This window comes from Canis lupus, chromosome 7, assembly GCF_003254725.2.
Source record: "Canis lupus dingo isolate Sandy chromosome 7, ASM325472v2, whole genome shotgun sequence".
Taxonomy (NCBI): Eukaryota; Metazoa; Chordata; class Mammalia; order Carnivora; family Canidae; genus Canis; species Canis lupus.
This window is the reverse complement of record NC_064249.1, coordinates 20005878-20031974: the sequence shown is the minus strand read 5'-3', so window position 1 is coordinate 20031974 and position 26097 is coordinate 20005878. Positions and strand designations below refer to the sequence as shown.

The 26097-nt window shown below is 34.7% G+C and overlaps 1 protein-coding gene across 6 annotated transcripts in view; it reads left to right on the top strand.

Moving 5' to 3' along the window:
- Nucleotides 1-26097, top strand: part of TDRD5 (tudor domain containing 5) — a 108798-nt gene that overhangs the window by 27550 nt on the left and 55151 nt on the right. For 5 of the 6 annotated variants that reach the window (XM_049112177.1, XM_025430141.3, XM_025430138.3 and 2 more), the window contains exons 5-9: nucleotides 4251-4334; nucleotides 6884-6940; nucleotides 16394-16547; nucleotides 22930-23138; nucleotides 24212-24432. In XM_049112177.1, coding sequence (XP_048968134.1) covers nucleotides 4251-4334; nucleotides 6884-6940; nucleotides 16394-16547; nucleotides 22930-23138; nucleotides 24212-24432 — 725 coding nt within the window. Of the gene's footprint in view, nucleotides 1-4250; nucleotides 4335-6883; nucleotides 6941-13084; nucleotides 13108-16393; nucleotides 16548-22929; nucleotides 23139-24211; nucleotides 24433-26097 lie in introns of those variants that run through there. The other variant, XM_025430142.3, reaches the window with a different exon arrangement.

The window sequence follows — 26097 nt, the reverse complement described above, 5'->3', positions numbered from 1 at the left end:
ATTATTCTAAGTGACTTTTTTAAAAAAACTTTATTTGACAGAGACTGTACAAGCAGGGGGAGCAATAGGCAGAGGGAGAGGGAGCCCAATGTGGGGCTTGATCTCAGGACTGTGGGATCATGACCTGAGCCAAAGGCAGACGCTTAACCCACTGTGCAACCCAGATGCTCCTACCACTTTTTTAAATAAAAATAAAATCATTCTGGTCCAGGTTTGTGACCTGTTTTTTTTAGTCACAAATATAAATCGTGAACATCCCACATTATTAAATATTGTAATGCAACATTATTTTTTAAAAGATTTTATTTATTCATGAGAGACATGGAGAGAAGCAGAGATCTAGGCAGAGGGAGAGCAGGCTCCCTGTGTGGAGCCTGACGTGGGACTCGATCCCAGCACCTGGAATTACGCCCTGAGCCAAAGTTGGACGCTCAACCACTAAGCCACCTAGGTGCTCCATAACATAACTTTTAATGGCAGTAGGGTGCAATATAATTTAACTTGTAACTTTAGTTAGGCATTAAGACTGTTTCTGGGGTTTATTAAAAATAACCTTGTGATAAAACTCTTGCTCAAGTTTGCATATATTTCCATTACTTCACAGGAAAAATTTCTAGAGCAACAATCACTGCATCAAAAAGAATGTGCTTTTATGTAGTTAGGTTGTCCTCCGTGAAAGTTGTTTCAGTTAACACTCAGATAAGGTGTGTGTAGAGTGTGCTTCTTTCCTTGTGCCTTTGGTAATACACAGTATAGATGACCTCTCCTTCCTACCAACCCAGTCTGTTAGATCTCCCATTGCTTTCCTGATGCCTTCAGGCATATTATCCTTTCATGACTCTCTGTGGGTCTTTTCATGGCATTTATCATAATTGCAATTATTATTTTTCATATTTGAAATTATATATTTATCATTATTATATCTGTCTTCCCACATTAGACTACCAAGTTCCAGGGCAGTGACCATATCTGGTTTACTTACCACTGTATATCCATTGTGAAGCACAATAGTACGTGTTCAGAATATTTTTGTTGAATGAATAAATGGGCATTATTGTAAAAATAATTTTCCAATTTGCTAGGCATGTAACTATTTCTGAGTAATGTCTGTTTATTAGAGGTTAAGCTTGATGTTTTTATTGCTTAATATTACTATTTATCAATTGCCAATTTGTTTTTGTCAATTTTTTAGAGGAGTGAATCTTTTGATTCAAAGCTCTTCTCTGACTCTTCTCTGAGTATGGTATTTTTTAACCCATCACTTTCCATCTCTGTTTATGCCCCTATAATATGTTTTGTTCACTTGATTTATTATCCATTCTTTGTGTTTGTGCAGGTATCTGAGACTGAAGAATTATTGAAGTCAGGGTCCCCTCTTGATTATTTCCTCATGTCAATCACTGATTACTGTCCTTTCGTACTGTCCTTCCCCCTCATTAGAACTTCTGCCCTCCAATTATAGATATCCCCAAGATAAGCTGGACTTTAAGAAATCTCTCCTTCCCCATTCAGATTAAAGTCAGCTTAATTTAGTGATCTAGCCTGAGGCAAAAAAATATTTTTTTTTCTTCTTGAGAAGCATTCTGTTCCTAGCTAAGAGCCCATCATTGTGGCATCTTAAGCCCAGGCCTGGTAACTGTTTTCTCTAAAGGGTCACATGGTAAATATTTGAGGCTTGAGGTCCACATGGTCTCTGTTGTAAACACTGGACTCTGCCCTTGTAGTGTGAAACACAACTATGTAGATAGTTTGTAAATGTGAGTGCAGCTGTGTTCCAGTAAAGCTTCATATATGAATACTGAAATTTGAATATCATTTAATTTTCATGTGTCATGAGATGTTACTCTTTTAATTTTTTTCCCTCAACTATTTAAACATGTTGAGACTGTTGCAAGCTTATGGGCAGTACAAAGACGGTGGGCCAACTTTGGCCCTTGCTCCAGGGAGAAAAATCACATTTGTAATTCTCATCTTGTCATTTAGCTCCGTTTCCCAAACTTTTGGAATTTGTTAAAAATGAGCAAAAACCTACTCTGTGTTCCGAGGTCCTTTAGCTTTCCTCCTGGAACTTGCTGTTTTTGAGGCTGTTTCCCTTGGTCTCTTATTCATCCCTATTGAATCAGCTGTTCCCTCGCCTGCCTGTACTGTGTTCTTTCCTCATTTCTCTGGACCCACATTCCACCTTTACCCTGTCCCCTCTTTCCAGTCTTATTCCTTAGTCCTAGCACCTGAGGGAAGACTCCTCTCCAGTGGGCTCCCAGTTGGTTGTCCATCCCTCTAATATCATTTTCTGCTCCAGATTAAAATTCTGATAATGTCTCTCCCTTGCTAAAAATCTGAGGTGTTGTCTACATAACCAGTAAAATTTGCTCGTTTGGCACCTGAGGTATTCTGTGGTACTTCCTTCTTTCTTCAGGATTCTCTTCCTCCACTTCCTTATTGGCTTCAGGCAGGTTATATTTTTCCTGTGCTCATGAAGTTCCTTCTAGCTTCACTGTCTTCTCCACCACTCTTCAGGGCCCTTCCCTGTATTTATAACCTAATGTGATAATAGGTCCTTCTGTACTTCATTGATCCTCAGTGTCATCTGAAGTGAGATAATAATAGGTCCTGTTTCTCTTCAGTGATGCTCAGAGTCAGCCGTAGGTTATAGCAATTTATGCATTTTTTAAAAAAGATTTTTATTTATTCATGAGAGACAAAGAGGCAGAGACATAGAGGGAGAAGCAGGCTGTTCACAGGGAGCCTGATGTGGGATTTCTGAACAGAAGGCAGCGGCTCAACCGCTGAGCCATCCAGGTATCCCTGCAGTTTATTCATTTATCTCAATTCCCTACTTCAGTGGCGTGAGAGGTATGACACTGAGGTGACCATTTTTTTTTGGGGGGGGGTCCCCTGAAATACATAGCACAGTGAAATTCCCAGGAGTTGTATTGACCCCTCTCCTGAGGCGAGCATGGGATATGAAGAATCTCTTACTGTTCACTGGGAGAGCTTGGCGAGCTCTCATGGTAGATGCAGAAGGAGTATGAAGAACATCAGCCCCAGGACTGAGGCTTTTTGTGAAAGTTAGTGATATAATCCTAAGAATCTAATCTCCCCCTCCTCATCTCCTTTTCGTGTCACTCTTACAAAATATTGAAATTGTCTTCGTTTTCCAGATAAAGAAACTGAGACCTAAGAGGTTATACAGTCTGTACATAATGACAGACCAAGTGACAACCGGAAGAGAGATTTAAAAAAATATTAATGATTCTGTCTATGTGATAGGATTTTAGGTAATGTGTGTTTTCCTTTATACCTTTGTGTCTTTTCTAACATCTGTTTTTCTTACCTACTTACTGTCTTTAAACATAACTCTGTGGTCTTTCATTCAGTTTAGACCTGCTGTACCATGGCAGTTCACAGGGCATGGGCTGTCTGCCTCTGCTCCGTGCTTCTCTGACCATAAATACCTGTGCTTCCAGCTTATTTCTCCAAATATTCGTGTTCCTCATCTGCTCCCTTATTGGGCCTCTATGGCATTGGCTTGTCTCAACTCAAATCTTTAGACCTCTGTTGTCTTAGCTCAGGCCTCTCCTGTCTTTACTCCCTGCCTGTTACATTTGGATACTCTTCCATCATTTCCTCACCTCTGTTTTTCTACTTCTCACCTGCCCGAAATCTCTCCCCTTTCCCTCTAACTTTTAGGAGTGGGCCTTGCTGTTGAACTCAGAATATTGAAACCATCAGGTAGTCACTCCACCTTCTGTCTGATCTCATGTCCTGCATCCCTCCTTCTTCTTTCTCCCTTCTTTCTTGTTACAACAGAGAGCTTTTCTGTCCTGCCCTGGCTCACATTCTTTTCTGCTTCCCAGGACCTACCACCGCCCAGTCCCTTGTTTGTACTTGGCGTTCACTAAGCATGTATTTAACACACATTGAATTTTTATAAGCAGAAGAAAATTAGTAACAAAAGTCCTTTCTGGGTAAGAATAAGAGATTGAAAAATTGAGTTTCAATAGAATCTCATTGTTTCAGAGAATGTTAATTACCTGGAAAATTGCAGAGTGTTTAGTTTTATAGATTCCATCTACTCTAAATGTATTTTATATGGTATGAGATGTTACAGTGCCTGTTAACAATATTTGACCCATTTGATTGAAATACGTTTCCTGTGGTAGATGTTTCCTTTTACATACATATTCAGATTTATCTTTGATCTTTTTCTTTTTGGATTATAACTTGAATTTTTTTTTCTTCTTTCATAGTTGGAGAACACATTCAAATCAGTTATTTCACAAATTGGACCTGGAGGGACTATCAATCCGGAACTAAAACATAAATTAAGATTTGTAAGTATTTTCTGTTTCTGGAAAATGAACAGGAATGATCATTTAAATCTCATTTGTGGTTAAATTTACTTTGCCTATAAGTATGTATTTTATACTTAAACCTGATCTTTCCAAATATATTGCAAATGGAGTGGCTATTCTTTTAAGATCAGAAAAAAAATTACACCCTTCTAATAATTTTTAATGTTCTCAAAATTATTTAGAAAATGGAATTCTTCCATAAATGCTGTCTTTCTTTTTTCTTCCCTTTACCCAATAAATCATCGTTAGCAAACAATTCAAGATTTTTCCAGTATCAGTTTCATATATATGTATGTCAAATATTATTGTAAACATTACATGGCATTCCACTCTGCCAAAGCTCTTTCATTTATGAGATCTGTGATTGATTACATTGGGGTTGTTTCTAGCTTTGGCTATTAAAAAATGCTACAGTTAATGTCCTTGAACATGTATGTAAAAGTGGACTTGCCAAAGGCACTGAATAATTTAGTTTTTGTCTTTAATACTAAATTGCCCTCTAAAAGGCTTGAACAAATTTAAACTCCCACCAATGGTGAAATGTTGCTGTGTAATAATTTAATTTACATCTCTTGATTTTTACATTGAGCATCTTTTCATATGCTTAGTAACCATTTATATTTCTTTTTCTTTTTAAAGATTTCATTTATTTATTCATGAGAGAGAGGCCAGAGACCTAGGCAGAGGGAGATGCAGGCTCCTCACAGGGAATGTGGGACTCGATCCCAGAACCCTGGGATCACGCCCTGGGCTAAAGACAGACGCTCAACCACTGAGCCACCCAGGTGTCCCCCATTTATATTTCTTACATGAATCGCCTGTTCATGTCTTTGACCTAATATGTTGTTTTCCCTTGTTAATTTGTGGAAGCTCTTTGGCTGTTAATGTATCGGGCTAACAGGTGTGTATGCTTAAAATTTTGGTGGGAGCTCCTCTTATTTGAATGATCAGAGTGCTACTATTACTCTTACCACTTTATATTACTCCATTTCAGATGTTGTAGTTTTGCTGGGAGAAATGCAAAAACCATAGTACATTCAAGCCCTATTTTTTTGTTTGGACATTTGACCATGTATCCAATGATTATTTAAGGATATTCAGTATGATTTTTTTTTATGGTAACAAAAAGTTAAAGAAAAATTAAGCATTCATTGGTAAAGGATTGGTTAAATTAACTACCCAAACTAGGTAGAATCATGCAGCTCATAAGAAAGTCTATGTTTATCTCAATTAATTTACTTGGAAGTATCTTCTTGACTTATTTTGGACTTGAAGAACAGGTTTTATATAATAGCATGTTTAGTATTGTCCTTTCATGTAAAATCATATATAATGTGTGTCTACATAAAGAGGTTTCTGAAAGGATGATTTATGAAAAGCAGCAACAGCTATCTCTGGTCACAGAATATGGAATCATTTTTATATTTTTCTGAAGCTTGATTTAGACTTTTTTTTTTGATTTAGACTTTTTAATGAAACATAGTATTTGGAAAAATCTAGGACAGTGAAAATCTTTTTATACTTTATTGGGATAGAATAATTCTGCTTTTAGGAACTTTTCCTAACATAATTGGACAAGTGTGCAAGATGCAAATATGAAAATAATTATATTTGTAATGATAAAACACAGGACTCAGCCACAAATAGAGGATCAAGTACATCCTTGATATATTTGATTTAAATATATCAAATAATTTGAAAACTCTATAGCCAGTAAACTTGTTGATCCATATTTATTGACATACAAACTTGTTTATGGCATGATAATAAAAAAACTTACGATAGAAACAATGACCTTAAAAAAAATGAAGGCCTTATTTTTATATTAAATAAAATATATTAAATATTAAATATAAATATATTTTATATTAAAATAATATATTAAATATTAAATAAAATAAATTTCATTTTAAATTAAATATATTAAAATTTTTATATTAAATATAATTAAATATAAATATATTAATTTTTATATTAAATATAGGTATTTTTATGTGCACATGGGTGACAATTACATAAGTTTTCCTTTGCTTAACTGTATTTTGCAAAGTTTTCTATAGTATCCATTTTATTTCTTTTCTACCATTTAAAATGCTTGAGGAGGGCCTGGCTGGCTCAGTCAATAGAACACATGACTCTTAATCTTGGGGTTCTGAGTTCACCCCCACATTGAGTGTAGAGATTACTTAAAAATCTTTAAAATACTTGAAATTATGCCATAGGATATTTATGTGATATAAAGCTAAATATATTAAAGAATTGTAGGAATTTTTGGAGAACTGTGGCATTGTAATATTGTCCAAGAATGATTCCTCAACTCTGGAAATGTTGGAAGTCATTGCCTTTTTTTGTTACATCCTTTTTTAAAACTGGAAACTGATCTAAAAAAACATAGTGACTTTTAATTCATTCACTTGGTAATATTTTTTTTACCTTTGTTACATTTAAGTTTATACTGTTTTATTTTGATATTTTCTTAGGCAGCATCCTAATGATGTCTATTTATAGTATATTTTATTTTTTATTAGGTTGTATCCAAGTTTCCAGAAGGTTTGCTTATTTCTAAACTGCTCAGAGAATTTGAGGTGAGTATTTTCTTTTTCATCAATCATGGTTTTATACCTTCTGCTTCTTTGATGGATAGAAATTTTGTTGGTACTCCTTGGATCCTCCAAGTCTGTGCTCTAGAACTTCAACATTTTGTTTTGCATTTTGGCATCATTTTCTTTACTAAAAGAGTTAAGAATATGGTCCTTTATAAGTGCTTCATTATACATAGGAAGGATATCTTTACCACTTAATGTTAATATTGTTAGAATAAAAGTTATTTTTAAGGTCTGACAATACCAAATGTTACTGGGGGTGTGGGGAAACAGTATGTCATCCACTGCTTGTGGGACAAAACTCCGTTGGAGAGCATTTTGGCAGTATCAAGTAGAGCTGAAGAGAAGCACACCCAGTGGTCCAGCATTTCCACTTCTACATGTATACTTTAGAGCAATTCATACACATGTGCACAGGGAGATCTGCATAAGACATGTACCCCTGGCAGCATAGTAAAAAACTGGAAACAGATTTAATGACTGTCAGTAATAGAGTGGATAAATAGAGGTTGACGTTTATGGTAGAATAATACATAGTAGATAAATGAACTAGATTTATTTGCAACATGGATCATCATCTGTTTAGTGAAAAAATCAAGTTGTAAAAAAAATAAAAAAAAGTCAAGTTGTAGAATGGTAATTTAGATGCTATCGTATATCCAGTTTTTAAAAAATAGTAAGACCTATGTATGTGTTAGCTCTGTGGTAGGCTCTGTTCTGAATGTCTTTCATAATGTAAATAATTTGATTTTCACAACAAACTAAGGCACAGAGAAGTAACTTGCCTAAAGGTCAGATAGTCAATAAAGGGTAGAGTCAGGATTTGAACCCCGGGCAGTCTGGCTTCAGAATCTTAAATCTTCTGTGCCATGAAAACTGTCATACAGTTGCAGATACAAACACAGATATTGTGAGATACTACAGCATAATGGTTAAGATACATTAACTTCTATGTGCTAGCTTATAAATGATATATAAAGTTAGGATAGTATTACTTAGAGAGTTTTGTGAGGTTTTAATGACTTAAAAAGGAAATACTTAAAATAGTGCCTGTCACATAGTAATTGTTCAATAAATATTAATTTTTAGAAGAAAGACTGGAAGAAGGTGTCATATGGTCCCTTGGATAGGGACAGAGTAAGCTGATGTTCACTTTTTTTTTTTTTTTTAAAGAATCTTTCAGTGCCACAAATATTTTTCACATAGACTCAAAACAAGGGGTTTTGATGTTCTTTTGATTAACGAGCTGGTTAACTTACCTAATAATGAAATTCCAGAATAAAGTCTGTGCGTAATAGAATATGACTTCGTTACCACAAAATTTATGGGTAAGATCAATCTCTTATGCTAGGTTCACAACTCAAAGTGAATAGTTTTATACCACAGTCAAATGTAGTTCATGGTGTTAAGGTTACAATTCTGCAATCTTGGAGAAATTAAAACCTTTTAATATTACAGGAAAGCTTTTTGCTTTTCTTAGTAAACAGACTTAGGCAGGAATTCAACTTCATGATTGGAGATATATAGTAATATAGATTCAACTTTTATTCTAACTTATTAAAACACTTGCTTAACTTTTTATTTATCCAGTGTGGTATAAAGCTACCTGTATGATTTGCCCTCTTGAAATACCTGGTCAAGAATCTGTCATTTTGTCAAGATGCCTTGTCATATTGCTAATTAAAGGGAAGATAGTGCAGTGGCAGCATAGTTTTTTGGCTTTACTGAGACCTTACATAAAGACAGAGAAACTAGATAGCAAAATCAAAAATTGGCTGATAATATCTACAACAAAATTGGGTAATGTATTTTCTTGTGTGGGGAATAATTACCAGCAGCCACAAGGTCCTCCCTCATGTAACCAGTGTTTGTGTCAGGAAAAAACAGAGGGAAGGGAAGGGAGGGAGCCAATTTCTGATGGATCTGGGAACAAAAATGACAAAATAGCTATCAGATAATTCACTAGACAGAACAGCAAGCCATTCCGAAAACAACAGCTGAAACTGGATAGATAATATTTTTATATATCTAATAGAGAATGTTTCATGGTAAGGCTTGAATCAGGCTGGAGCATTATAGCCCCTGTGAATTCTTAAAATGGACAGGCTAGGGCTCCCTTCTAGATAGGACCAGACATGAAGGAAAAATTGAGCAGGACAAGGACCATAGAAAAAGAAGGGTCCAGATACAAGTAGAATTAAGGGAAGAGAGCCAGGACGTTTCAAAAACAAGCTACTATAATATATATTTTTATTTTTAAATTTGAGTAAACCATGTTACATTAATTTTAGGCTTACTCCATAGCAACTTGACATGTTTAAATATGATGCTATTTTCACAAGTGTAGCTACCATCTGTCACCATACAACACTATTACAATATCATTGACTATATTCCTTATGCTGTGCCTTTATTCCTATGACTTATTCATTCCATAACTGGAAGCCTGTATCTCCCACTCCCCTTCACCCATTGTCCATCCTCTCCCCACTGGCAACCATCAATTTGTTACTGTGTTTATAAATCTGATTCTGCTTTTGGTTCATTTATTCATTTTTTCTTTTCTTTTCTTTTTTTTTTTTTTTTTTTAGATTTTTTAGATTCCACATATGAGTGAAGTTGCATGGTATTTGTCTTTCTTAGTCTGACTTACCCACTTAGCATAATACCCTCTAGGTCTGTCCATGTTGTTGCAGATGGCAAGATCCCATCTTTTTTTTTATAGCTGCATAGTATTCCTGTGTGTGTGTGTGTGTGTGTGTGTGTGTGTGTGTGTGTTACCACATCTTCCTTATCCATTCGTCTACTGATGGGCACTTGGGTTGGTTACATATCTTGTAAATAATGTGGCAATAAAAATAGGGGTACATAAATAAATTCGTGGTTTCATTTTCTTTCGGTAAATACCTAATAGTGGAATTGCTGTATCATATGGTATTTCTATTTTTATTTTTTAAAGATTTTATTTATTCATGAGAGACACAGAGGCAGAGACATAGGCAGAGGGAGAAGCAGAGTCCCTTTGGGGAGCCTGATGTGGGACTGATCCCAGGACTCTGGGATCATGCCCTGAGCCGAAGGCAGATGCTCAACCACTGAGCCACCTAGGCATCCCTACTTTTAATTTTTTGAGGAACTTCTACCATGGCTGTCCTAAGGCTGTACTATATGTTTTTTTTTTTTTAACAATTTAACAATATATGAAAATAGTAGAAGGAGGTCTGATGCAGAAAAGCCATCCAGAATGATATTCTACAAATTAGGAAAATGAGTTGCACGTAAAATATGCAACAAAGAGGATCAGGGCCAAACTTTTTCATTGTGTTAAGAAAAAAAAGAGAATAAGGAGAATAATAATAAATCTGTAGATCATCAAAGCATGTCAGAAATACATGTCCCTAATACAGATCAAAACTGAAGCCTACTTTTTCAAAGAGATATATTAAGAAAGTGATACAAAACATGAAAGAACAACTTACATCTGAAATAACATAAATTGGAAATAAGGTGATAATAGACTGGACAGAATTAGAAACAAAAGAAAAAAATCATTTCCAAAATGAAAACTAAACTACAAAGGATGACAAGAACAAAAAATACAACAGATAATGCCTTAAAAAAAAAAAAGGTAAATATGAGGAACATTTTGAAAATCAAAAGGAAGTGAAGGAGGCATTGGGGATCTAGGTTGGAAACATCCCTGTCTGTAAGGTTTTTTGAAATCTAGTGAGAAACTCAGGCATACAAATAAATTAGGATGTATTATTTCTGAGTAGCTTATATTGGAACAGTATTGAAGATAAGTATTATCAATTCCAGATATAGTATTAAAAACCACTGTCTGAAGGCCCTAGGTCAATATGTAAATGTATACAGAAACCGGACAGGATTCAGCACCTGGAAGAGGGAATAGTACCTTTTAGGCCTGGATTTTGACCTGATGGCAGGCCCCATCCATTTGGAGTTTTGGACTTGAGCAAAAATCAGAAATTTTTACTGGTTTGAAGAACCAGAGGGTAGTATTTAGAACTATGGAAGCAACTGAAAAATGAGGGGAAAAATTTTAGGATGGAGAGAGAGCTATGGAGAAGGAGCAGCAAATTCTACACATAAATTCTGCCCAAATCTCTGGTTGACAGTTGAACTGCATGCACATGGTTGCAGCATGCTTGAAGTAGCCTAGTAAGGCTAAAAGAACAGAATATATTTTAGCTGTCGATTATTACAGAGAGGCAGAATTAAGTTCAGTCAAATTAATTCCCTGCTAAACCAAAGCAAAAAACAATAGTCCTAAAAGGAATATGAACAATTCCAAAGTCTTGGTGACATGATGTCCAGGATACAAAGCAAATTACTAGATATATTAAGAAACAAAATATCCTTGGTGAAAAAGAAAAAGTAATTGTTAGAAATATGGTGATGTTGAAGTTAGCAAAAGTCCTGTTAAAGGATATAAAGGAATATGTGTTCATACTGAAAGAACAGATAACCTTAGTGGAGAAAAACTATAAAACTATAAAAACTATAAAATCCAAATGACTTTCTAGAAAAATTCACTGTAGTATCTTAACAAATTGGAACTGACAGAAGAAAGCACCAGTGAACTTGAAGATGGATCAATAAAAATGATTCAATCTGAAGAACAGAGAAAATAAAGATAAAAAACAGAGTTTGAGAGACTGGTGAGACAATACCAAGTGGTCTAACATATGTGTAATTGGTGAGGAGAGAAAGAAAGGAGAGAAAATTGGAAGATATTTTTTAAAATGGCTGGAAATATTCCAGATTTTGTGAAAGAAGTTTACAGATTTAAGAAACCTAAGTATCCCCACACAGTGAGTACAAAGAGAACCTTACATGGCACATCATAGTCATTCTGTAGAAAACCAAATATAATTAGAAAATTCTGAAAGCAGCCAGATGAAAATGATTTTCAGGGAAAACCCAGAAAGCTGCCAGACAAATATGTAGAGAAGAACACTGATACAAGTGATGGCTGATTTCTCACTAGAAACAATTATGACTAGATGACAGTAGAAGGATATTGTTAAAATACTCAAAGGGAAAATAATAATGTTAGGCCAAATTTTATATCTAGTGATAGTATCTTTTGAGAATAAAAGTAAAATAAAGACATTTTCAAATGATAAAAAACTGCAAATTAATAGTAAGCAGCTTAATGTAAGAAATTCTAAAGAACATTCTTCAGGCTGAATAAAATGATACTAGTTTTGTACTCAAATCTGCAGGAAGACTTGAAGAGCGCAGGAAATGGTAAATGGTTATATGTAAAAGACTTTTTCTATCAAATATATGACTACTTAAAGCAAAAATTATAACATGTATAATTGAGTTTGTATCATGTCAATGATGTAGATGTAATATACATGAAAATCATAGCATGAGTGGAGTATATGGAGCCATAGGTTGCAAAGTTCTTTATATTTTATGTGAGGTGTTACAGTAATACTGAAAAGTTAATGATGTATAAAACAGCCATAAAAATGCAGAGTTGCAGGTATAAAGTCAGCAGATAAATTAAAATAGAATTATATAAAAATGTTCAGTAAACCCAAAGGAAGATAAGGTTTACTGTTCAACTGTCTTGCTTGAAAGACAATGAAGGAACAAAGTTTAAGAGAAACAATACAGATGGGATCAAAAGATGTTAGATAGGGAATTCCTGGGTGGCTCAGTGGTTTAGTGTGTGCCTTGGATCCCTGGAGTCCTGGGATCAAGTCCCACATCAGGCTCCCTGCATGGAGACTGCTTCTTCCTCTGCCTGTGTCTCTACCTCTCTCTCTCTCTGTCTCTCATGAATAAATAATTTTTTTAAAAAAGGTGTTAAATAGAAAAATGGTGGGGGTGCTTGGGTGGTTCAGTTAAGTGTCTGACTCTTTATCTCAACTCAGGTCTTGATCTTAGGGTTGTGAGTTTGAGTTCCACAAAAATATATAGCAAAAAAATTTTAGCAAAATGATAGCCACAAATCCAGTTATATTTATTTTATAAATGTAAGTGGATTAAATAGCGGAATTAATGAAATTTTGATACAGGATGAAAAGGCAAGATGCAACTAGCTGCCATGAACAAGAAATGCACTGTAAATATAAAGACAGACTGAAAGTAAAAGATGAATAAGACATGAAGTAAGTACATGAAGTAATAAGCATAAAAGAACTGAGTCGATTTATAAAATCAGATAAAGCAGAGTTCAAAGCAGAGTGTATATTCAGAGAGCCATTTCATAAGGATAAAGGACCTTAAGACACAAGTCAAATATATATTTACCTAATATTTTAAAATAAATTATATAAAATTGACAAAGGAATGAATTCCACAAACAGATTTTTTTTCCAGCAATTTATATGATAGTAAAAAAAGTAAGGACATAGAAAATCTGAACCACCCTCTCTACCATCTTGATCTATTTTATAGAACACTAGACTCAACAGCTGCAGAATACACTTTCTGTTCAAGTAAATGTGGGACATTTGCCAACATACAGCATATAGTTGGCTATAGTATTAAGTCTTGACAAATTTCAGAATATTGAAATCTTAGAGTATTTTTTCTGATTAAGAAGGAATTATAAATCAAATTATTTAAGAATTTTCAGATAATTTGGAAATTAAAATGTTTTTCTAAATTATTGGGGAAATTAGAAAATATTTCCAACTAAATTTTGATGAAAGTACAACATATCAAAATCTGTGAGATGCAGCCAAAGCAGTCCTCACAGGAAAATTTATAGCTCTGAAATGCCTAAATTAGAAAAGAAGAAAGATTAAAAAAAAAATCATCATTGACCAAGAGGTTTACCTTAAACAGGCTAGAAAAAGAAGAGCAAGGTAAACCCAAAATAAGTAGAAGGAATAAAATGATAAAGCTAGGGATAGAAATCAATAAATTAGCAATTAAGAGAAAATTAAAGCCAAATGTTTCTTTGAAAGTTCACCAAAATTGATGAACCAGTGGATACTTGGACACAAATTGCAATATCATGAAAGAAAGATTTTTGTCATTATAGATCCTACAGATACTAAAATGTCAAAAAGGGAATATCAAACAAATGTGCCAGTCATTTGACAACTTAGATGAAATGGACAAATTCCTTAAAAGACACAGATTGAACCTGAAAGGAGAGGTAAAACTGTGTTTGCAGAAAGCATGATTGTCTATGTAGAATTTATTAAGGAATCTGTGAAAAAGCTACTGAAACTAGCAAGTGAATTTACAAGACCAAAGATACAGGTTAATATTTGAAAACCTATTACCTATTACTTTTCCATATAAAAGCAGAAAACAGTTGGAAAATGAAATTTGGAAATGTCTATTTACAATAATGTCAACTTAAATAACTAGAAAATAAGATGAAAAAGAAACATAAGATATCTATCTGTCCTGAAAACTACTGAGAGAAATAAATGCAAGAGGACTTAGCTATAGCATACTCATGGGTGAGAAGTCTAAATATTGTAAATATGCTCTAGATTCATTACATTCGTCCTCATAATTCCTGCAGGCTATTTGTAAATATTGAAAAACTCATGAATTTATCATAGAGGAGCATACATGAAGAGATCCTTGCAGTGCACTCAAGTGATTTTTGAAAGAGATGCCAAAGGAATTAAATGGGAGAGAGGAAAATCTGTTCAGCAAATGATGCTGAGACAACTAGATATCCATAAAGGAAAGAAATGAACTCAACCCCAACATCATACCATGTACATCAGTTAATTGGAGTTGTATCATAGACCCAAATGAAAAAGTTAAAAATTAGAGCATCTAGAAGAAAACACATGTTCATGATCTGGGAACAGATAAGACTTTCTTAGGACATGGAAAGCAATAATTGTTTAAAAGAAAATTGATAATGAGACTTTATTAAAATTCTGTTTAGGAGCCTTAAAAATTAATAGGCAGGGGGATCCCTTTAAAAAAATCTTTAAAGAAAACTAATAAGTAGATCATAAACTGGGAAGAAATATTTACAACTGCACATCTAAAAAAAGACAAATCTAGAGTATGTAAAGCACCTTCTGTAGCTCCATTACAGAAAGCCAGACAATTCCATTAAAAAAAAATTGCAAAAAGATCTGAACATTTTGCAGACGCAAGTATGTGAGTGATTAATATGACAAAGCACAAATGATAGTAAACTCTCATGTCCCCTCCAGGGACATGCTCTTCTGGACCACTAAGGGTTAAGGGTGGGTCAGAGACTTAGGTTTTGCTGTATACTTTTTTGAAACTCCTAAATATCTTGTATTAAAAAGTTAATAAAAATCCATCCCAACCTAGTTTTGTGTTTGACTGACTTGCATATTCATGGTACTAGACGCTTACAGAGACGATAAAGAAACCATTGAAGAGACTAATAAACATAAAATGAAAAGAAGTCATAATATGTAATGTGCAAAGTAGAGATACAAGTTTCATTCACCATCACCCTTCCCCTTTCTTCTATTAAACCTTTCTTAGGATACTCATGATTCGCTATAGATGTGGTATTAATGACCTTTAAAACCATGACTGGGCTAGTGCTGGGTCCCTGTTTTTCTTGGGAGAAAGTCATAAGTTGAGTCTCATAGTGTCTGTGAACAAGAAGGTATACAGCAGTCTCATCCTCTGTTGGGAGTTAGTTCTTCTAGAGTGTTGGCCTTCAGTGTTCTGTCAATGTCTCCAAGATGATTAAGTCAGAGCAAGAGTTTATTTCCTATGCTAGCTGGAGGAACAGAAAAATAATTATGATTAGCTCAACTGCTTTAGCTTGGGTAGGGAGACAAAAGTTTAAGAACTTGAACATTTTAATGGGGGGTCTTTCAAGGGCAAACTTCCAATTCACTTCACAGTTCAAACATATTTTGTATATATTCCATACATATATATTTTTTTATTTTTGGTATAATTTTTCTTATTTTCCAATGCAAGAAAATCAAACAATGCTGTAGGAGATACAATGACACCTGCTTATTAAGCTCAACTTCTAGGATGAAATCATAAAATTTTAAGGAAATGTTTTAAATTAGTATTACTTTATTATATATTGAAAGTGGTAGTGAATACTTCCTCTGAAAATAGAGAAAATCAAATTTTAATATGACTCGGTTTTTGTGCATTCATTTTTTAAAAAGACTTTTGCTTTATAATCAAGAATTATTAAAAATGAGAGGTAAAAAGGCACCTTAATTTTCACTTCAGTTTACTATGTACTTTAAAAGGAATTTGAAACTGGCCTGGAAGTTTTATGGTGAAGGATTGTAGGTTTCTCAGTTTGTATTACTGTAATAGATGAGTCTGCTGACCCTTACAAATTTAGTTTGACTAAGTCCAAACCAAGACATTGTCCGTAAGGGCATCTGTATATGTTATATTCTTTTTATCTAATGTTTTTAAATGTTATTTCTGGTTTTCTTTGTGCATGTGTGACAGATAATGTTTAAAGAGCAACTTTCACCAAAACAGTTGGGTTTCTTAAATGTGACAGAACTTGTTGGAGCTCTTAGCGACATTCTTCGTGTTGAGTTCAGGGAAGGAGAACAAGACTTACTGGTTTTTGATGCTAATATGAAGCCACTAGCATCTGGTGAGTTGAATCACAATATGATGCAAACCTGATTTTTTTTTTTTTAAAGTGAAGTATAGTTGACATACAATTACGTGAATTTCAGATGTACAACATAATGATTTGACAGTTCCATACATTATGCTGTTCTCATCATGGTAAGTGTAGTTACTGTCACCATATAATGCTATTACAATATTATTGACTGTATTCCCTTTGCTGTATTTTCTATCCCTGTAACTTATTTATTTTTATTATTTTTTAAAAAATATTTTAATTTGAGAGAGAAAGAGAGCAGGAGCAACGGGAGGGGCAGAAGGAGAGGGAGAAGTAGGATTCCCTGCTGAGCAGGGAGCCCAACATCAGGCTCCATTCCAGGATCCTAGGATCATGAACTGAGCCGAAGGCAGATACTTAACTGACTGAGCCACCCAGGTGCCCTGTAACTTATATTATAACTGGAGGTTTGTACCTCTTAATACTCTACGCCTATTTTGCCCATCCCCCCACTACCCTCCCCTGACAACTACCAGTTCTTTGTATTTATAATTGTTTTCCATTTTATTTGTTTTGTTTTTTTTAGATTCCATCTAGAAGTGAAATCATATGGTATTTGTCTTACTCTTATTTTAGTTAGCATCATATCCTCTAGATTTATCCATGTTGTCACAGATGGCAAGATTTAGTTTCTTTTTATAGCTGAGTAATAATCCATTGTATATATACTAGGACTTTATCTGTGGATAGACACTTAGGTTGCTTCCATAACTTGGCTATTGTAAATAATACTGCAGTAAGCATAGGAGTGCATATATCTTTTTGAGTTAGTGTTTTCATATTCTTTGGGTAAATACCCAGTAGTGGAATTACTGGATCACATGTCATTTTTATTTTTAATGATTTTTTAAGGAAACGTTGCAGTGTTTTCCACAATGGTTGCACTAATTTACATTCACACCAACAGTGCACAAAGATTCCCTTTTCTCTACATCCTGCCACACTTGGTGTATTTCTTGTCTTGATACTAGCCATTCTGATAGGTATAAGGTGATGTCTCACTGTGATTTTGATTTTGCATTTCCCTGATGATTAACAATGTTGTTTCTTTTATGTGTCTGTTGGTCAACTGTATGTCTTCTTTCAAAAAATGTCTTCAGATTTTCTGCCCATTTTTATTTGGATTGTTTTATTTGGTATTGAGTTGTAGAAGTTCTTGATATATTTTGGATACGAACCCCTTATTGGACTTGTCATTTGCAAATATATTCTTCCATTCAGTATGTTACCTTTACATTTTGGTTTCCTTTGTTGTACAAAAGCTTTTTAGTTTGATGTAGCCCCAGTAGTTTATTTGTGCTTTCATTTCCCTTGCTGGAGGAGACACATCTAGAAAAATGTTGGAAAGGCTGATGTCCAAGAGATTACTGCCTGTGTTTTCTTTTAGGACCTTTATGTTTTCAGGTTTCACAGATCTTTAATCTATTTTGAATTTACTTTTGTGCATGGTATAAATAGTCCAGTTTATTGAAGAGACTGTCTTTTCCCCGTTGTATATTCTTGCCTCCTTTGTCATTAATTGAACATATAAGCATGGGTTTATCTGGGCTTTCTGTTCTATTGGTCTATGTGTCTATTTTTGTGCCAGTACCATACTGTTTTGATTACCATAGCTTTGTAGAATGTCTTGAAATCTGGGATTGTGATACTTCTGGCTTTGTTCTTTTTTGAGATTGCTTTGGCTATTCAGGATCTTTTGTGGTTCCACATAAATTTTAGGGTTATTTAGTTCTATGAAAAATACTGTTGGTATTGGGGCATCTGGGTAGCACATTTGGTTGAGCATCCAGCTGTTGGTTTTGGCTCAGGTCATGATTTCAGGGTTGTGAGATCGAGCCCTGTGTATGGCTCCACACTCAGCGGGGAGTCTGCTTGCGGGGGTTCTCTTTCTCCCTCCCCCTCTGGCCCGTTCTCTCTCTCTCTCTCTCTCCCACTTTCCAGTCCTCAAATAAATAAATCTTTAAAAATACTATCAGTATTTTGATAGGAATTGGATTGAATCCGTACACTTTTTGGGTACTGTGAACATTTTAACAATATTGGTTCTTCTAATCCATGAGCATGGTGTATCTTTTAATTTGCGTCATCTTTAATTTCTTTCATTGATCTTTTATAGTTTTCAGAGTATAGGTCTTTCACTCTGTTAAATTTATTCCTAGGTGTTTTTGTTCTTTATGGTGCAATTATAAGTGGGATTGTTTTCCTAATTTCTCTCTTTCAGATACTTCATTATTAGTGTACAGAAATGCAACAGACTTCTGTATATTGATTTTGCATCCATCCATTTAGTGAATTCATTTATTAGTCCTAATAGGTTTTTGGTGGAATTTTTAAGATGTCCTGTATATAGTATCATGTCATCTGCAAATAGTGACAGTTTCATTTCTTCCTTACCAATTTGGATACTTTTTATTTATTTATTTATTTTCTGATTGCTGTAGCTAGTGCTTCCAGTACTGTGTTGCATAAAAATGGCAATAATGGACATCTTTGTCTTGTTCTAGAGAGGAAAAGCTTTGTTTTTCACTGAGTATGATGTTAGCTGTGTGTTTGTCATGTATGGCCTTTATCATATTATGTTCCCTCTGTATCTACTTTCTTGAGAGTTTATCATGAACAGATGTTGAATTTTGTCAAAAGTTTTTTCTGAATCTTTTGAAATGACCATATGGTTTTTAACCTTGAAAACACTTCTGTATTTGTAGACCTTTTTGGTGGCATTTGTTGGCCATAAGTGTAACCTATATCATTAATGAAGACCATCTGAATTTTAAAAATTATTTATTTGAGAAACAGAGTGAGAGAAGGAGAGAGGGCATGTACCTGTGGGAGGTGGGGCAAAGGGAGAGAGGGAGCAGACTAGACTCCCTGCTGAGTGCAGAGCCTGACATTGGACTTGATCCCACAATCCTGAGATCATGACCTGACCGAAAGCCAAGTTTAACTGACTGAGCCACACAGGTGACTCATAGATCATCTGAATTTTTAAAAATATATTTCATTATCCAGATTCTTCGGTAACTGAAGAAATCAGTTTTCTAAAATAGTGATCTGATAGAGAAGCACCAGATCAGTAGTTGTTAACTTTGGATGTGCTTCAAAAACTTTTTAGAAATACATGGATATTTGGAATAAATGGGTGTGCATTGGGACCTAGCACTTGTACTTATTTTTATTTTATTTTTTAAAAATATTTTATTTAGGGATCCCTGGGTGGCGCAGCGGTTTGGCGCCTGCCTTTGGCCCAGGGCGCGATCCTGGAGACCCCGGATCGAATCCCACGTCAGGCTCCCGGTGCATGGAGCCTGCTTCTCCCTCTGCCTATGTCTCTGCCTCTCTCTCTCTCTCTCTCTCTATGTGACTATCATAAATAAATAAAATTAAAAAAAAAATTAAAAAAAAAAAAAAATATTTTATTTATTCATGAGAGAGAGAGAGGCAGGCAGAGACACAGGCAGAGGGAGAAGCAGGCTCCATGTAGGGAGCCCGACACGGGACTTGATCCCGGACCCCAGGATCACGCCCCAGGCCGAAGGGAAGTGCCCAACCGCTGAGCCACCCAGGCATCCCTGTACTTATTTTTAAACAACCTTTTTATTTTTGGATAACTTTAGATTTACAGAAAAGCTACAGAGATATTATAGAATTCCTTTCCCATTCTCTAGAATGTTCTTCATTTCCTCTAATAGTAACATCTTATGTTCCCATGTTACATTTATCAAAACTAAGAAATTAATTGTAGTACATTGCTATTAACTAAACTCTAGATTTTATTTTGGTTTTGCCAGTTTTCCCACAATTGTTCTGTTTCTAGATCCACTCTAGAATACCACATTGCATTTAGGATACTTGATTTTGTTTTTTGTGTTTTTCTTCAGACTTCAGTTTTTTTCTTTTGAAATTTTTGAGAGTATTGTAGATTTATATACAGTTATTAAGAACTAATACAGAGACATTCCATGTACTTTTTCCTCTGTTGACTCAGGGGTCATGCTAAATTATAGTAGGATAAGGTATAGTTTTTTTTAAATTTTTTTAAAGATTTTATTTATTTATTCATGAGACACACACACACACACACACACACACACACAGGCAGACAGAGGGAGAAGCAGGCTCCATGCAAGGAGCCCGATGTGGGACTCGAATCCGGGCTCCAGGATCACACCCTGGGCTTCAGGCGGCACTAAACTGCTGCACCACTGGGGCTGCCCTAATATGGTATAGTTGACCCTTGAACAACATAGGTTTGAATTGGATAGTTCCACTTACATATGGATTATTTTTGTTAAGATCAGTATAGTACTGTAAATGTAATTTCTCTTCCTTGGGATTTTAAAAAATTTTTTCTCTGGCTTTATTAGAAGAATACAGTATATAATACATATGACATACAAAATATATGTTAATCAACTGCTTATGTTATCAGTAGGGCTTCTGGTCATCAGTAGTCTATTGGTAGCTAAGCTTTTGGGGAATCAAAAGTTACATGCAGATTTTTGATTGCATAGGGGGAGGGTTGATGTTGCTAACCCCTGCATTGTTTACAGATCAACTGTACTTGTATTTTTATAAGCTTCTACAGGTGGTTTTGATGGATAGCAAATTTTTTTCCCAAAAGATAAATGCATCTTTGCTGATTTTTTAAAAAAGATTTTATTCAGCTATTTGAGAGAGGGAGACAGGGAAAGAGAGAAACAGAGATAGTGAAAGAGATAGCAATAGAGTGCACAGACAGGGAGGAGAGGGAGAAGCAGACTCCCACGGGAGCCCGATGTGGAGCTTGATCTCAGACCCTGGGATCATGACCTGAGCGGAAGACAGATGCTTAACAGGGTGCCACCGAGGCACCCTGCTTATTTTTCTGAATATTAAAATAATATTCATTTTATGAGTACTTAATACTCATAAATACTCATTTAGTGAGTATTTAATACTATTCTGAAAAATACCACAGATGAGTGGAAAGTTGGAAGTAAACATTTACCATCACTTTACTCCCCTCCTCCAAAACGCTGTTAGAATTTTTATAGTTTTCCAGAGCTTTTCAACATTTATGTAAGCATAGCTAGATTTTTCAAAAATTATAAAAGCAATATTACTAGTTTAAACATTCCAACAATGTAGAGGGTAACTAGGAATTGTTTTAATGGGTCTTTTTTGGACCTCTTGTATATAACATAGCTATCATATGTATAATTTTCTTGCATTATAATAGTATCATACAAATATTGTGTAAGCTCTTGCTTTTTATACTTCATATATTATGGATGGTCTATATCAGCATAAGTTTATTTCATCTTTCTTAAATACAAGAATACAAGATACAATACATCTTTTCTTAAATACAAAGAATTCTTTTATGTGACTATATTCACTGAATCAGTCTTAATCAGTCTTCTATTGACATGTTGAGTGTATTTTTTTTTTTTTACTATGTAAGATACAATGATAAATATCCTTGTACCTATATCTTTGTGCATTTTTATTAGTTTTTCTTTAGGAGCCACTATGGTTTTAGGTCTATCTGGGGTCTGGTTTGTTTGTTTGTTTATTTATTTATCTATTTATTTATAAAAGATTTTATTTATTTATTCATGAGAGACAGAGAGGCAGAGACACAAGCAGAGGGAGAAGCCGGCTCCATGCAGGGAGCCTGACTTGGGACTTGATACTGGGTCTCCAAGATCACACCCTGGGCTGAAGGCAGCGTTAAACTGCTAAGCCACCCAGGCTGCCCTGGGGTCTGTTTTAATATGTCAACCTCTTACAATCATCATACACATGAGATTTGAACAAGTTATGTGATTGATTTGATAATTCCCTAAAAATTAAGGCATTGTATTGTGGAATATTAAGTAGTCAAATACATTGTACATTTAGCAGCAATGCACATTCACTGCTAACGTTGAACAAGAATGTTGAAAAATGAAGCTCTTTAAGATTTTTATTTATTTATTCATGAGAGAGAGGCAGAGACATAGGCAGAGGGAGAAGCAGGCTCCATGCAGGGAGCCTGGCATGGGACTCAATCCTGGGTCCCCAGGATCATGCCCTGGGCTGAAGACTGCGCTAAACCACTGAGCCACCCGGGCTGCCCCCAAAATGAAACTTTTAATTAAAGTTAAAGGATCCTTACCAGACTTACCCTCTCCCTGCCAACATAAATAATTTAAGATGTGTTCCCATCTAGAACTTCCTTTTATCTCTCCATACTGAAAGGTCCGCAGAGATGGGTTCATGTCTCCCCTTATTTGCCCAGTGCCTGGGTGATAGAATGTCCTTAGTAATAGTTACACAAATTATTGTAATAGCTATCCACAGGCTGCTCTATTGATTATTTCAGATGGAGATGTTTCATCAATCAGAAATTCATGTTTAGTTCAATCAGATAAGAAAATAGACGTCAAAGCTTGTGTCTCCAGTCCCCCTAGAAATTCACTGTCTACTGCTGCTGTCAAGGAGACTGCATGGGATTGTCTTCCTAAAAACCATAGGGAGCCAGAACAGAAGATTTGCAAGAAGCCTAATCTGGTGGTAAAGCCTTTACAGCTGGTAAGTAAGGTTTACAGACTTTGTACATTGGAGATTCAGCATTATGGAAAGTAACTGATTGAATATTTCTTTAAACCAAAATTCTATTTTAGGAAAGTTTTTTTTTTTATTTTAGGAAAGTCTTATTTCTAGATATATGATTTCTTAGAAAAGAGCAAAGCTTTGCTCTGAAGTTGCCTTATTTTATTCTGGTTTTCAATCTTTTGTATTACTAACTTTCATTCCGATCTCATTTTAAAGTTTTCAGATGGCTTTAAAGATTTGCCAGGTTTCTCAAGAGATTATAGCCAATGCTTGGTCCGTGTTCTTTAAAATATAGGCTGGAAAACCCTCAAGGGCTTCAGAGGGAAGAATGGAGGATATTTGCTTTAGTTATATGTCTCAACACCTGCTGCAAATTGCCCTTGCACCTGTCTGCAGTTACAGGGTGTTTTTATTTTTTCTTCATTACATTTCCACACAATTCTTCCTCTTTGCGTTTTCATCTCCTGTTGTTTATTTTGCTGTTATTAAAGAATTAATTGCTTACTCTTCTTTTCTTCTACCATCTATGTCTGGAAAGGAAGGAAAACCTTGGTTTGAAGAGCCTACTGCACATTTTCTAGAGGACAAGAGAAAGGCCTACAGGAAAATAGTATATTTTAGAATGAGGATGTTTGAGAAACCCTTTTTGATTGGAAGACTAGTGTGAATTTTAATCTGTTATCTAAAGCTACCTTTGTTGGTATGGGTGGGTAGGATGACTGTCTTGGCTCAGCCTGAATATTTTAAGTACCATATTTTCAATTTTGTATGGGGCAGCTGTATAGCATACTTTTAATATCATAAGGCAGTAGTTTTCATATATTGATATACATGAGGATTACCTAGGGAGGTTTTTTTAAATGCATAATTGGAGGCTCCACTTCCAGGTATTTTAAATCTGTCTGGGCTAAAGCCTAAGAGGCTTCATTTTTATAATTTCCCAGGTGATTCTGATAGAGATGACTCATGAAATATACTTTGAGAAATGTCATTAGTTTGAAATGCCACTCAGAGATTTATAGCGGTTTCTTTTCCGTTTTAACTTGTAGCAAGTAGGTGTTAACAAATCAGAGCTCAACCTGGCAATGGCAAATCATGATATCCCACCAGATGCTGTACGGGACAAGAAATTATGCAGACTGCCACCATTAGATACCAGTACCCTTGTGGGAGTCTTTGTGGAGTATATCATCTCTCCTAGTCAATTCTACATCCGAATCTATAGCAGAGATTCATCAGAGTTACTTGAAGACATGATGATTGAGATGCGGTAGGAGTCTGTTGATTTCAGTGTATTTTTCATATATCTCATTCTAAATCAGTAGTTCTAAACATTTTGGTTTAGGACTTTTAAGGACTCAGGAACTTTTTGTTTATTGATATTTATCTTAGAAATTAAAACGTAACATTTAAATATTTTAAAAAATAAGTCCATTTGTATGAATATAAATAATGTAGTTCTATGAAAAAGAGCTACTATTTTCCAGAAATTGGAATAGTGGCATTGTTTTATGTTTTTGCAGATCTCTTCAATATCTGTCTTAATAGAAGGAAGTTTGATTTTAGTATTTGCTTTGGTCTATAATCTCTTGAGCTACATTGTTTTGGTTAAAGTATATGAAAACATCTGCCCTCACACTGATACATAATTGGGAAAAGGAGTGTTTTAATTGCTTTTTCAGAAAATTGTGAACCTTCTTTAATATTTTCAGAAAATTTGTGAACATTCCAAAACTTGGCAAATGGTAGTTTTTTAAAGATTAGTTGTAATGTGGAATTTGAACTTTTCATACCCTACTGTGTTAAAATCCATTGGTTTTCATTTGCACTTTGAATGGATCCAGGACTGGCTATGCAACTGCAGGCTCCTGTACAAAATTACAATGCAAAGTGCCAAGTTTAAAAGTTATTAAGAATTTCAAGACAGTAATAACAGGATGTTAAAGCAAACATAAGGCTCTTCTCAGTGTGGGATAAATGTAACTGGCCCTGAAAGGATCTTTTACTCCATTAATAATATTAAAACATGCATTGGTAATTTGGAAAATACTGGTTTGCTGAGTTATGTAGATCTTCAGCATTTATTAATGTCACCACTAAACTCATCAGAAAGTATTACATATTAGGGAACTGTCACACTCATAGTGGTAGATGCAACATGTCCAAAATCTTAATTTTCACCCAGAAGCCTTGAGTTTCATCATTAATGACAAATACTGTCAGTGTTTTCCTTGAAGTGACAGGCTCACTTCATTTTTTAGAAAATTGTGTGTCAGATACCTAAGTCTGAATAAACATAGCTTGATAATGGTCCTTTCAAGCAAAAATGGTATTCCATGAAAACAATGGCTAGTTTATTTTCCAAGTAAAAATGTTCCACACTAAAAAAGCAACTAGTTCAATGCACAACTCAAATGCATAAGTGCTTTTCCTTAAGACAACTTGAGAAGTGTTTTATGTGTATGGTACTTCCATTTTTGTCACGGAGAATATTGTTCAGTGATTGAGATTTAATAAGCTTAATTTTTATTACTTTATCAAGAATATTCTTAAATGCCATTGTCTACTTTTTAAAAATTTTATTTTATTGTGAGTACATGGCAGTGACTTATAAATGACTACTAGTAAAGTTTGGTGCTATTGCCTTGATTTGGTCAGGGCACCTTTTATACCATCATTGCAAATGTTACCACAGTGAAAAGGGCAGATAACTATTTTTCACAATGATACTGAAATATTAAAATACCTTTGATCTTAGGGATTTTTTGAAAGAGCATTAGGGTCCCAGGGATTTGGAGAACAACTACGCCAATCTGTTTTCTCTGCTGAAAAATGTCCTTTCTTAGTAAACATCATGTAAAATGTACACAGTGTGTACATTATTTTAGATTTATTTATGAACAGTAAATAAATAATAATAATTGATTTTTACATT